This window comes from Salmo salar, chromosome 20, assembly GCF_965601325.2.
Source record: "Salmo salar chromosome 20, fSalSal1, whole genome shotgun sequence".
In the NCBI taxonomy this organism is placed as follows: domain Eukaryota; kingdom Metazoa; phylum Chordata; class Actinopteri; order Salmoniformes; family Salmonidae; genus Salmo; species Salmo salar.
In genome coordinates, this window is record NC_138310.1 from 19,843,179 (window position 1) to 19,856,822 (window position 13,644).

The 13,644-nt window shown below is 42.4% G+C and overlaps 1 protein-coding gene across 1 annotated transcript in view; it reads right to left on the reverse strand.

Annotated features, from left to right (window-relative positions):
* rnf10 (ring finger protein 10) overlaps nt 1-13,644 on the reverse strand; it is a 28,674-nt gene that overhangs the window by 1,383 nt on the left and 13,647 nt on the right. The window contains exons 7-15 of the mRNA XM_014160367.3: nt 2,368-2,522; nt 2,069-2,197; nt 1,736-1,976; nt 1,486-1,619; nt 1,252-1,369; nt 1,037-1,138; nt 802-939; nt 338-429; nt 125-182 (exon numbers count right to left, since the gene is read on the reverse strand). Coding sequence (XP_014015842.3) covers nt 125-182; nt 338-429; nt 802-939; nt 1,037-1,138; nt 1,252-1,369; nt 1,486-1,619; nt 1,736-1,976; nt 2,069-2,197; nt 2,368-2,522 — 1,167 coding nt within the window. The remainder of the gene's footprint in view (nt 1-124; nt 183-337; nt 430-801; nt 940-1,036; nt 1,139-1,251; nt 1,370-1,485; nt 1,620-1,735; nt 1,977-2,068; nt 2,198-2,367; nt 2,523-13,644) is intronic.

A 13,644-nucleotide genomic window follows, 5' to 3' on the forward strand; every position in this document is an offset into this window, starting at 1 on the left:
AATACTGACACTATGGTCCAAAGAAACACAGGGTTCAGCTGACAATGCTCATCTGGCCAACTGATTTCAGCAAACACTAACAGAAATGGAGGAGAAATGAATGATGTACACATGGAGTTGTCACCTTTCTTTGGAGTGGTCCATGGCCCAGCATCAGCCCTGGCTTTCCCATCTCTCAGCATCTTATCAGGGGAGAATAAGGGGTGATGAGAAAAGTCATCTAAATTGTCTATATCCAAAAGTTGTGACATCCTGACATCCAAGGTAATCAGTCCGTAATACAAAAATAGGTACAGACATGTAGGAGTGACTAAATTAATGAGTTATGCCTACAGACCTGAGCGAAGGACATGCAGTGCGAGTCATCCTCCACATAGCCCACGCTGGGCGCAGGGCTGTCTCCAGTCAGACTAGGGAACATCATCCCATCTACAACGAGATGGAAATGGCGATTTCAGTTTACAAGGCACTGTTTGTAATGAGCTATATATGGGGCGGCAGGTAGCCTAGTGGTTAGAGCGTTGGGCCAGTAACAGAAAGGTTGCTAGATCGAATCCCCGAGCTGACAAATAACAATCTGTCTTTCAGCCCCTGAACAAGGAAGTTAACCCACTGTTCCTAGGCTGTCCTTGTAAATAAGAAATTGTTCTTAACTGACTTGCCTAGTTAAATAAATGGTTAAATAAAAAACAAATTCCATGGCACAAAATACAAACATTACTATCAGGAGTCCATAAAACAGTGACACTTTAAATTTCCAAGCCTGTCAAAATAAAGGACAGTTGAAAGAGCTGGTCTCACCAGAGACAGCGCTGCTGGTGAGGGCTGAGGGAGGGGCCAACAGAAATTCAGGATATACTTGTGGACTGCCGTTGTGAGGTGGTGACCCAAATGCCGGGAATTGCTGAAGATTCTCCAGCCCAATATGCACCTCTGGATCTGAGAGAAAACATTCATATGAAGATACTTTATCTGACGACAATTTTTCAGTTACACATTCTACATTGAGAAACAACCAAAAGTAAAATGGACTCACATTTCCCCTGCTTCTTGTTCTCCTCCATCTCAATACGCCTCTCCCTGCGCTTCTCATCCCTTGCTTTCTTTTGTCTGAGACGCTTTCTTTTCTCCAAGTCATCTGAGAGTCAGAAGGAGAAAAAAAGTGATGGAGAAAGAAGATCAGTATTGGATTAGTATTTACTCTAAGAAGCCATGTACATGACTAGAATAGGGAGTATGTTAGGTTCTGACCTGCAAAGCTGTCCAGGGTCTCTTTGGACAGGGTGGGGGGCTGCAGGGCCAGCTCACAGATACTGAACTCACAGGTGAGCGGCAGGTGAGCCAGGTAGCGGTGTCGACGGCGAATCTCCTGTAGCCAAGAGAATCAAAACCTGAGATGTTGCACATGTTCCTGGGATGAAGCAGAAGAAACAAAGTCTTGGTACATTTTTCAAGAACAAACATGGTTAGATCTAAATCACTTACCTCAGTGATAGTTTGCCCCTCAATCTCCACCACAGTGGCCGTGATGGTGTGGGGGCTGGCCTCTAGGCTGCCGTACTCACGTTGCAGACAGCGCACGTTCACTGGGTGCAGGAACATCTGCTGGCAGTCCTCCGCTGGGAGAACAAAGGAATAAGTACAGAGACTGGACTTTTGAATGCAATAAAGAGGACAAGGTAGATGTTAAGTGGAGAGACACTGATAAACCTAGTTCTGCTAAAGGGTATCCTACCTTGGTAGAAGTAGTAGGAGGGGCCATGCTCTGAGGTTTGGGGGCGCGCTGTTTCAGCCTGGCTGGGATGGTTCTGCTCAGCAGGCTGGGGCTCTGGAGCTGCATCCTCAGGGGACTCCTCCAGCACTCTCTCCAGGAGCCCTTCAGGGAGCTGTGGTTCCTCACCAGTGGCCACCTCAGGGTCCTCCTCTGGAACCTCTGCGACCTCATCATCAAATGCAGAGGAGTACTGCAGAACTGGCTGGAAAGAGTAAAACATGGAGAATCTCTCAGAGCCAATAACACGGGCGAGTTTGGAGAGTATATTAATGGGTTATAAATGCAAACACTTACCTTGGTACTGCTAAAGGTGGTCACCACTTCCTCCTCAGGGGAGGGGGCATCTGCCAGGGTGAGATTTGACAGTTCCAGGTTGTCCTCAGCACATGCCTTCTGGTGCTTCAGCAGAGCCTCCACTCGCTCCTGGACCACAGCAGAGGAAGGAGGGGGTCAGTTCACACTATATAGGCATATCATATATGACTTGACCGAAGTTTGTGTAATAAGTCAAACTTCACACACACCACTTCTTGCTTCATGCAGTAGAAGCTGCCTGTATTTTAAATTAAAAGCTGCTAGTTTGTCAGTGTTACCTGCAGATTGCACAGGGCACTCTGGATGAAACAGGCTGTGGCATCCTCTCCCTGGGTGAGCTGACCCTGCAGAGCGGCCTCCTCCTCGGCCACTAGGCCCAGCACCTGCTCCTGAGAGGCCAGCAGCAGTTTGGAGTACGGGCTCAGATGCACATCTACAGCACAGGGGTACAGCCATGTCACGACGACTCACATATACCATACCACAGAAACAGGTATATGGTAAACAGTGTCGCACGGTACACTAAAAATGTGGTACTTTTTCAAAACTACAAACTAGGACTGTGGCAGTCATGACATTTTGTTAGCCGGTTATTGTCATGCAAATGTCTGCTGATCTCACGGTAATTGACCGTTAATGAACAAACATGTTTAGCATCTCCATGCATACAAGTCACTGATGCACGCCTTTGGAACATTTACATTTTTAAAAAGTCTAATAAATCCATTTGATATACACCATCACAATAAATCCATCATTTATTTTAGGCAGATCTAAAACATTAAATGAAAAAAATGTATTTCAAAAAAGGAACTGAATATGAGTTGGCCTACTACTGACTATGCGCCATGCCAAAGGCTGTAGGCTAGTTTACTTAGCAGACAAGATATGCTTATGAGTGTCATTATTTTATATGATTTTATTGTAAGAATAATATAATTGAACTTAGCGGAATAAAATAGAAAGGAAATTTCTCAATTTCGGAGCACAAAAAGTGATCATTTGAAACGGCTCCTATATGCAGGATTTAGAGTTATTTGGCAACTTTAGTTGTGAACGACAAACCTTAGAATGTCTTAGAAATCCAAACATATATGGGCTGCATGATGCGACTACAGGCTATTAACTATTTGAAAAAGTCGCAAAAAAAGGGCAGGACCATGTACAGAGGAAAATGCAATCCGTATGCACTTGAATAACGACTGGCAGCCGCTTTGCCGCAGTGTAATTCATGCTGGGTAGGTGTCACGAGAATGTTCAATCCCAATGACGATAACTAACTATTATTTAAGCTTTGACCAATCCCCGAGGTTTGTACGACCCTGGGTTTAATAATAATAATTAGGCGAAGACTCAGCTTATGCAAAAGGTCCGTACAGCTTATTCAGAGAACGTTCTCAAGTCAAAAGTCATTACATTTTATAACTCCCATTTCCCCCACCTCCTTACACGCAAACACAGACACAAACAATAGGTGGGCTGTATCTTTCCCCACAGTCCGCATTCCTCGTTTATCACTACCAAGCTGGCAATTCTATCCTCCCGAGATTAGAGGGACCTTGACAGGACTCTCTTTTCTGTCGTAAGTTTCTTAGAGTTCTAACCTGGTCAGGTCATGAATAGTTTAATTGTCCTCTGTATTTTCTTAGTGACACACACACATTTCTCTCCCTTACTGGTCTTGACCAAACCTTATTGGACTTAAGTTTATCACTTTAATTATTCATTATACATGTTACATAATCTAATAATTACGTTTCAGGGTGGAATTCTTTAGTCATTACCTTAAACATATAAATTCCCTTATCAGTAGGCTACTACAGTAGCAGCTGGGATCCTCTTTTTAGTGGCAACCATCAAAACTCTGCTTTCACATGGGATTGCATATAGAAATGTCTGTTTATAAAAACACTCCACACATGTTTGTCATGGGCTCTCCAACCAAGTTCCTGCAGCTACCCAATGCTTAATTTTGGAAACATCGATAGTAACAAGTTCACAACAAAACATTTCATTAAACTGTTGACAGCAATGAAGGAGAGGAGATGGGGAAATGCAGTGGTGAGATATTCTATAGCTAAAAAGGTAGTGCCAACCTATTATGAAAATATTAAAACATGTCCCATTACTAGGTTATTCAAAATCAAATTCACTATAAAATGTAGGCTAACTTCGTAAACTGCCCTGCGCAATCAGTGAACCAACGGCATCGCCTAGGCCTATATGTTCCCTCCCAGACTCATTGAAAGAAAGATTGGAGTGTAGCATAAGGTAACCCAGTCCATCCAGTATGCATAATACAGTCCACACTCAAAGGCAATTACTAGCTTGTTTAATTTTGGATTATAGGCTAGACCAATTATGTACCAAAGACATCTTAAATATATGTTTTTTTATACACGGTAGGTGATGTATTGTATAACTGTGGCACAATCATTATTTTGATTCAGTCTTTTGGGGGTATGGCTTGGGCTCATATATAGGCAAATGCATAAGCTCTAATATGCGTATGGATGTTCTACATGCAATGTCTTAAATGCTTTGAATTAAATCACCTTAAAGCGCTGTCCATTTCGTTGTTTGCCTTTGAAACAACATCCACAACAACCATGTTTCCCACTCAGTTTCAACCTGCTGTCGTCACAGTGAGGTGAGTTTTAAAATCATGATATAATTTTGACAATTGGTTGATACGATTTCGATAGCATTTGCATTGATGTCAGAGTGGTTAGAGGGACAAAATGAGCCCCGAGTACCAGGCCATTAGGACCTGATGGTAGTTAGCGAGTTGGTTACTACAAACACATGTTTGAGATTACTTTGACTGTGGTCATGACTGCCGGTGTGGCGGTAATGCAGTCCCCGCAACAGCCCTAACTACAACATGAAAAACGATTAGATAGAATTTTGTTATTTCCGATTCATCTATCAAATGTCTCTCACGTTTGGAAACCAACTAAATGTATTTTACTTATTCGAAAATGTATTAATTAGCCCAAGTTTAAGACAAACAGAATGCATCATTGATTCATATTCCCTGCAACTTTCTGAAGACAATACAACACAGGAATACGTGCGGTGCGTGCATGTCTACCACTTTGTGTAGCCTTTAGCATGCTAATGCTAACCATCTTCAGGTCGATGGAAAGGCTTTCCCAAAAAACTCAATTCAAAATGTACTGCAAAGTAACCTACCTGGAAGAATTATAACTCCATGTGTGCTACAGAAACCGGTAACCAAACAATGCTAAGCAAGGTTGCCAGGTTTAATTAAAATTACCAACACATTGACCACTCCAAATCCACCCACAAGGACTGAAAACTAGCCCAGACATCTTTTCCAGCAACAAGAGAGGAGTTGCCACATAATGTTGTTTCCATAATGACAATCAAAATACAACTGGTAAAAAGTTGTCATGGCGTGCTGCTCTCCTCTCACTCACTGTGCTGCAGCAGGCAGCTGAGTCAACTCAACATACCCCCTCTGGCCCTCCCTGCCCACTCTCCAACAGCCTGCCTCACTGCCTGATAGTCAGCAGCAGGCCACAGTGTAATTAACCTCCACTGGATCGGTGTCCAGAAATCGGGACAGTTGTTGCTCAATATGCGATATTTCACTAGAATGGTATTGTAAACAGACAATTTTCCGGGACATAGACATGTCTTATATCGTCAGAAAGCTTAAATGATTGTTAATCTAACTACAGTAGCCATTACAGCACAAAAATACCACGCTATTTTTTGAGGATAGTGCACAACAACAAAACACCTTTATCAAGGCAATTGGTTTGATACATTCACATCTGACGGTAAATAATGTACTTCCATTCAGTAATCTTGCTCTGATTTGTCATCCTGAGGGTCCCAGAGATTAAATGTAGCATAGTTTTGTTTGATAAAATCTATTTTTATATCCTAACAACTAGAAGTCGACAGATTAATCGGAATGGACAATTAATTAGGGCCGATTTCAAGTTTACAGAACAAATCGGTAATCGGCATTGTTGGATGCCGATTGCATTGCATTCCACGAGGAAACTTTGTGGCAGACTGACCACCTGATACGCGAGTGCAGCAAGGAGCCAAGGTATGATGCTAGTTAGCATTAAACTTATCTTAACATAATCACTAGTTAACTACACATAGTTGATGATATTACTAGGTTAACTAGCTTGTCCTGCATTGCATATAATCAATGCGGTGCCTGTTAATTTATCATCGAATCACAGCCTACTTCGCCAAGCGGGTGATGATTTAACAAAGGCGCATTTGCAAAAAAAGCACAATCGTTGCACGAATGTACCTAACCATAAACATCTTTTGCCTTTCTTAACCTGTTATGGCTAGGGGGCAGTTTTTCACGGCTGGATAAAAAACGTACCCGATTTAATCTGATTATTAGTCCTGCCCAGAAACTAGAATATGCATATAATTATTAGCTTTGGATAGAAAACACTCCAAAGTTTCTAAAACTGTTTGAATGGTGTCTGTGAGTATAACAGAACTCATTTGGCAGGCCAAAACGTGAGAAGATTCTGTACAGGAAGTACCCTGTCTGACCATTTCTTGAACTTCTTTGCCATCTCTATCCATTACAAAGGATCTCTGCTCTAACGTGACACTTCCTACATCTTCCATGGGCGCTCAGAGCCCGGGAAAAAGCTGAATGACGCAATTCAAAGCCCTGGCTGAAACACACGAGCGCTTTTGCTAAGTGGTCTATCAGAGGACAAAGGGCTTAGGCTCGTGCACTGGCCGCCCCCGTCTTTGTGTTTTTCCCTCTATTGCCGAAACACAGATTCCCGGTCGGAATATTATCGCTTTTTTACGAGAAAAATGGCATAAAAATTGATTTTAAACAGCGGTTGACGTGCTTCGAAGTACGGTAATGAAATATTTAGAAATCTTTTGTCACGAAATGCGCCATGCGCACGACCCTTATTTACCATTCGGATAGTGTCTAGAACGCACGAACAAAACGCCGCTATTTGGATATATCGATGGATTATTTTGGACCAAACCAACATTTGTTATTGAAGTTATTGAAGTCCTGGGAGTGCATTCTGACGAAGAACAGGAAAGGTAATCAAACTTTTCTAATAGTAAATCTGATATTGGTGAGTGCTAAACTTGGTGGGTGTCTAAATAGCTAGCCCTGTGATGCCGGGCTATCTACTGAGAATATTGCAAAATGTGCTTTCACCGAAAAGCTATTTTAAAATGGGACATATCGAGTGCATAGAGGATTTCTGTATCTATAATTCTTAAAATAATTGTTATGTTTTTTGTGAACGTTTATCGTGAGTAATTTAGTAAATTCACCGGAGGTTTGCTAGTTCTGAACGTCACATGCTAATGTAAGAAAGCTGGTTTTTGATATAAATATGAACTTGATTGAACAAAACATGCATGTATTGTATAACATAATGTCCTAGGGTTGTCATCTGATGAAGATCATCAAAGGTTAGTGCTGCATTTAGCTGTGGTTTTGTTTTTTGTGACATTATATGCTAGATTGAAAAATGGGTAGTCTGATTATTTCTGGCTGTGTACTCTGCTGACATAATCTAATGTTTTGCTTTCGCTGTAAAGCCTTTTTGAAATCGGACAGTGTGGTTAGATTAACGAGAGTCTTGTCTTTAAAATGCTGTAAAATAGTGATATGTTTGAAAAATTGAAGTTTTCGGATTTTAGAGGAATTTGTATTTTGCGCCACGCCCATCATTGGATATTGGAGCAGGTGTTCCGCTAGCGGAACATCTAGATGTAAGAGGTTAAAATCAATACACAGAAGTATATATTTTTTAAACCTGCATATTTAGTTGAGATATTCATGTTAGCAGGCAATATTAACAAGGGAAATTGTGTCACTTTTCATGCGTTCATTGCACGCAGAGTCAGGGTATATGCAACAGTTTGGGCCGCCTGGCTCTGGCTCGTTGCAAACTAATTTGTTAGAATTTTACATAACATTGAAGTTTGTGCAATGTAACAGCAATATTTAGATTTAGGGTTGCCACCCGTTCGATAAAATACGGAACGGTCCGTATTTCACTGAAAGAATAAACGTTTTGTTTTCGAAATTATAGTTTCCGGATTTGACCATATTAATGACCAAAGGCTTGTATTTCTGTGTTTATTATATTATAATTAAGTCTATGATTTGATAGAGCAGTCTGAGCGGTAATAGGCAGCAGCAGGCTCGTAAGCATTAATTCAAACCTTACTGTGTTTGCCAGCAGCTCTTAGCAATGCTTGATCAAAGCTGTTTATGACTTCAAGCCTATCAACTTCTGAGATTAGACTGGCAATACTAAAGTGCCTATAAGAACATCCAATAGTCAAAGGTATATGAAATACAAATGGTATAGAGAGAAATAGTCGACACGTCATAATTCCTATAATAACTGCAACCTAATATTTCTTCACTGGGAATATTGAACCACCAGCTTTCATTGTTTCTGAGCAAGGAACTTAAATGTTAGTTTTTTTTTTACATGGCACATATTGCACTTTTACTTTCTTCTCCAACACTTTGTTTTTGCATTATTTAAACCAAACTGAGCACGTTTCATTATTTATTTGAGACTAAATGTTCATTCAGTATTGTAGTAATTGCCATTATATATATATATATATTTTTTTTTCTTCAATGCCGATTTATAGGAGGACCGCAAAAAGCCGATACCGATTAATCGGACGATATAAAATTAAAATAAATAATATTTATAAATCGGCCGATTAATCGGTATCGGCTTTTTGCGGCCCTCCTATAAATCGGTATCGGCATTGGGAAAAAAAAATCATAATCGGTCGACCTCTAACAACATCCATGTTGTAAACAGTGTTTTGCATGAATTCCGACTCTTTCAACAAAACAATTTATTAAATCTAATCCGCAAAACATTGTTTAACCCGGTCAAATTCGGTTTCTGTGCAATCCTCAGACACTCTAGAAGGCAACCAAGCTTGTTCCATCATTCAACATTAAGAACATTGGCGTGATCCTGGACAACACCCTGTCGTTCTCCACTAACATCAAGGCGGTGACCCGATCCTGTAGGTTCATGCTCTACAACATTCGCAGAGTACGACCCTGCCTCACACAGGAAGCGGCGCAGGTCCTAATCCAGGCACTTGTCATCTCCCGTCTGGATTACTGCAACTCGCTGTTGGCTGGGCTCCCTGCCTGTGCCATTAAACCCCTACAACTCATCCAGAACGCCGCAGCCCGTCTGGTGTTCAACCTTCCCAAGTTCTCTCACGTCACCCCGCTCCTCCGCTCTCTCCACTGGCTTCCAGTTGAAGCTCGCATCCACTACAAGACCATGGTGATTGCCTACGGAGCTGTGAAGGGAACGGCACCTCCATACCTTCAGGCTCTGATCAGGCCCTACACCCAAACAAGGGCACTGCGTTCATCCACCACTGGCCTGCTGGCCCCCCTACCTCTGAGGAAGCACAGTTGCCGCTCAGCCCAGTCAAAACTGTTCGCTGCTCTGGCACCCCAATGGTGGAACAAGCTCCCTCACGACGCCAGGACAGCGGAGTCAATCACCACCTTCCGGAGACACCTGAAACCCCACCTCTTTAAGGAATACCTAGGATAGGATAAAGTAATCCTTCTAACCCCCCCTTAAAAGATTTAGATGCACTATTGTAAAGTGGTTGTTCCACTGGATATCATAAGGTGAATGCACCATTTTGTAAGTCGCTCTGGATAAGAGCGTCTGCTAAATGACTTAAATGTAAATGTAAACATTACGTATTGGCTACACAGCACGTCAATTAGCCCATGAAGGTCAGCCTTCATTACGCACCAATGAGACTAGCGGTGTTCCCTTGATCGACAGTGTATTGGTCCTATGACCACCTATTGTAACATAGCTAGCCAGATAGCCAATGAGCTGAGCTTTACAGTAGTATGTGAACGCCCTTTGTACGACCAACAGTCATCAAGATAGACCTGTGCACAACCATGTTCATCCTCAAGGGGAAAGAAAACAGAACGAACAGTAATTTACGTTACGCAGCGGTTCATTCTATTCTACAAACTTTCTCAAAACTGAAAAAGTAAAACTCGGCTACTAATAGGCTGACCACACCGCTCGCGTCACGTGCGCGAGCGTTGCAAAATACATTTTAGAAAGCTGTGTTATTCAATTATTGCATCCACACTGCTCTCGAGCGTCTGCGTTGCCAAGGGCTAAAATATAAGTAATTCCTATTTCTGATGCAGATCGCGCTGCAAGTCCTGCCTCTCCCATCTCCTCATTGGTTTATAGAAGCAGGTACCCACGTGCCATCTCCTCATTGGTTATACCCACGTGGGTGATTGAAAGACGAACTGTGTTGCCGGTCGGTGTAGTAATACTATGAAAGTTTAGATGCCAATCACCATATAAGTTCAAAGATGAAAAAGCCTGGAAGGAGGAGAGATGACTAGAAACGATTCAGTTGACCGTTTATGTGTGGATTAATTGTCAGAGTAGAGGACCTTGTGCATTTCAGGTACAATAACAACTCAATGTTTATATCCCACGACAAATTAGCTAGCTACAGCAAGCTAGCTAAATAGGACAAATTAGCTAGCAAGTGCAAGCTAACTAGCTAAATTGCCATACATGTTTAATGCTTTTCGACCTGTCCCCAAATGAATGTAATTGGTTCAGAGTTTGTTTTGATATTTTAACCAGCGTGTCGTGATCGCGTTTGGTGTAGGGGGACAAATCATTTTATGCACGATGGCGCACGCGCGCAGCCGGTTTGGGTTCCGTGTAAGAGTGGAAAAGTTGAATCGAAGTCCAAGTATACAATGTATTGAACTTACCCTACAGTGCATTCGGAAAGTATTCAGACCCCTTGACTTTTTCCACATTTTGTTACGTTACAGACTTATTTTAACATTTATAAAATTGTTTTTTAATCTACACACAAAATCCCATAATGACAAAGCAAAAACAGGGTTTTAGAAATGTATGCAAATGTATTAAAAAAAACTGAAATATCACATTCACATAAGTATTCAGACCCTTAACTCAGTACTTTGTTGAAGCACCTTTGGCTTCTTGGGTATGATGCTACAAGCTTGGCACACCTGTACTTGAGGAGTTTCTCACATTCTCTACTGATCCTCTCAAGTTCTGTCATGTTGGATGGGGAGCGTCACTGCACAGCTATTTTCAGGTCTCTCCAGAGATGTTCGATCGGGTTCAAGTCCGGGCCACTCAAGGATATTCAGAGACTTGTCCCGAAGCCACTCATGCATTGTCTTGGCTGTGTGCTTAGGGTCGTTGTCCTGTTGGAAGGTGAATCTTTGCTCCAGTCTGAGGTCCTGAGCGCTCTGTACTTTGCGCTGTTCATCTTTCCCTCGATCCTGACTAGTGTCCCAGTCCCTGCCACTGAAAAACATCCCCACAGCATGATGCTGCCATCACCATGCTTCACCGTATGGATGGTGCCAGGTTTCTTCCAGTCGTGACGCTTGGCATTCAGGCCAAAGAGTTCCATCTTGGTTTCATCAGACCAGAGGATCTTGTTTCTCATCAAGTCCCCTTTAGGTTCCTTTTGTCAAACTCGAAGCAAGCAGTCGTGTGCGGCTTCCGTCTGGCCACTCTACCACAAAGGCCTGAATGGTGGAGTGCTGCAGAGGTGGTTGTTCTTCTGGAAGTTTCTCCCATCTCCACAGAGGAACTCTTGAGCACTGTCAGAGTGACCATCGGGTTCTTGTTCACCTCCCTGACCAAGGCCCTTCTCCCCAGATTGCTCAGTTTGGTGGAGTGGCCAGCTCTAGGTAGAGCCTTGGTGGTTCCAAACTTCTTCCATTTAAGAATGATGGCCACTGTGTTCTTGGGGACAGTCAATGCAGCAGAAATGTTTTGGTACCCTTCCCCAGATCTTTGGCTCGACAAAATCCTGTCTGAGCTCAACGGACAATTCCTTCGACTCATGGCTTGGTTTTTGCTCTGACATGCACAGTCAGCTGTGGGACCTTATATAGACAGGTGTGTGCCATTCCAAAACATGTCCAATCAATTGAATTTACCACAGGTGGACTCCAATCAAGTTGTAGAAACATCAAGGATGTTCAACGTAAACAGGATACACCTGCGCTCAATTTTGAGTCTCATAGCAAAGGGTCTAAATACTTATGTAAATAAGGTATTTTTTCAAGTGTTTTATACATTTGCAAACATTTCTAACAACTTGTTTTTTCTTTGTCATTATGGGGTATTGTGTGTAAATTGATGAAGATTTTTCTTTTTTTAAATCCGTTTTAGAATAAGGCTGTAATGTAACAAAATGTGGAGAAAGTCAAGGGGTCTGAATACTTTCCGAATGCACTGTGTGTGTATATGTCACGTTGCCTATTGGTCTACATATTTCATTATAGTGATTGTGTTCCCCATACTCTATATAAATGTTTATAGATATGTCTTGTGTATTTGATGTATTGACGCAGGGCTCGCCCCCTGCTAAAATAAAGGTTAAATAAAATAACTAATAGTAAACTTGACTTAAATGGGAAAAAAATAATCCTCAATAGCGGTAGAGATGACCTCTGGGAGCCAACTCTAAAGAGACCACATTCAAGCCCTCACTCCCCCACTCATTCAAAAGTAGGAAGTGGTTCCTCCAGTCTGAATCCTGCTGCTTTCTCTGGCTCCACACCCACCCCCGCCCAGCCATCTAGAGGTGTGAAGAGGCCAGCCCAGAAGCGAAGGAGGGCCAGTGCACCAGCGGCAACTACCACCGAGGCAGAGGATGATGTGGAGCCACTTCCACCAACATTTCGACTTAAAAAGGTAGCCAGGACCTCAGCTGGACATGACTGGAAAGTACAGCCCCTTCATCTTTGTGTTAACTTATTTTTTTAATTAACATAAAAATGTTGCATGTTCTCTATAGTTATGTACTTACTTATTCAGCCACTTGAGGCCACTTGGGTACATTTGGCAAACTCATGAGACACCTGGGAGACTTCATACTAAATATTATGTAGCTCTCACGAAGGCTGGGAGATATGACGATATATATCGTGTGACAATAGAAAAACATTATGCTCTATCGTTTATTTCGTTGTGTCGCAAATCACACTCTTCACGGCAATATTTTTCATCCATTCGACGTCGCTTTGAGTTCTGAAGTTTGCAACACAAACAAACAAACATGGAGGAGAGTGAACGTGACACACAGCACGGAGACTGTACCTAAAAGAGGGGCTACTTTGGTCGCATGGGCGTGGTTTGGGTATGAAAAGTCTGACACGGACCAGAAAACCGTCCTCTGCAAAATATGCCGCAGGCCGGTCCACTAACCTCTGACCACCTGCGCAAGAATCATGTTTAACAGTACAGAGAGAGTCTATGGATGAGACCCCAAAAAGTACGGTCGAGTGCTCAAAACAAACCCCCGACTCAGACGTTGCAAGAGGCTTTTGCCCGCGACAGCATATGGCAAAGAATCACGACGATGGAAGGAGATAACAGCTGCCGTTACAACTTACATCTACAAAGACATGGCCCCAATTTACACGGTGGAGAAACTGAGGTTTC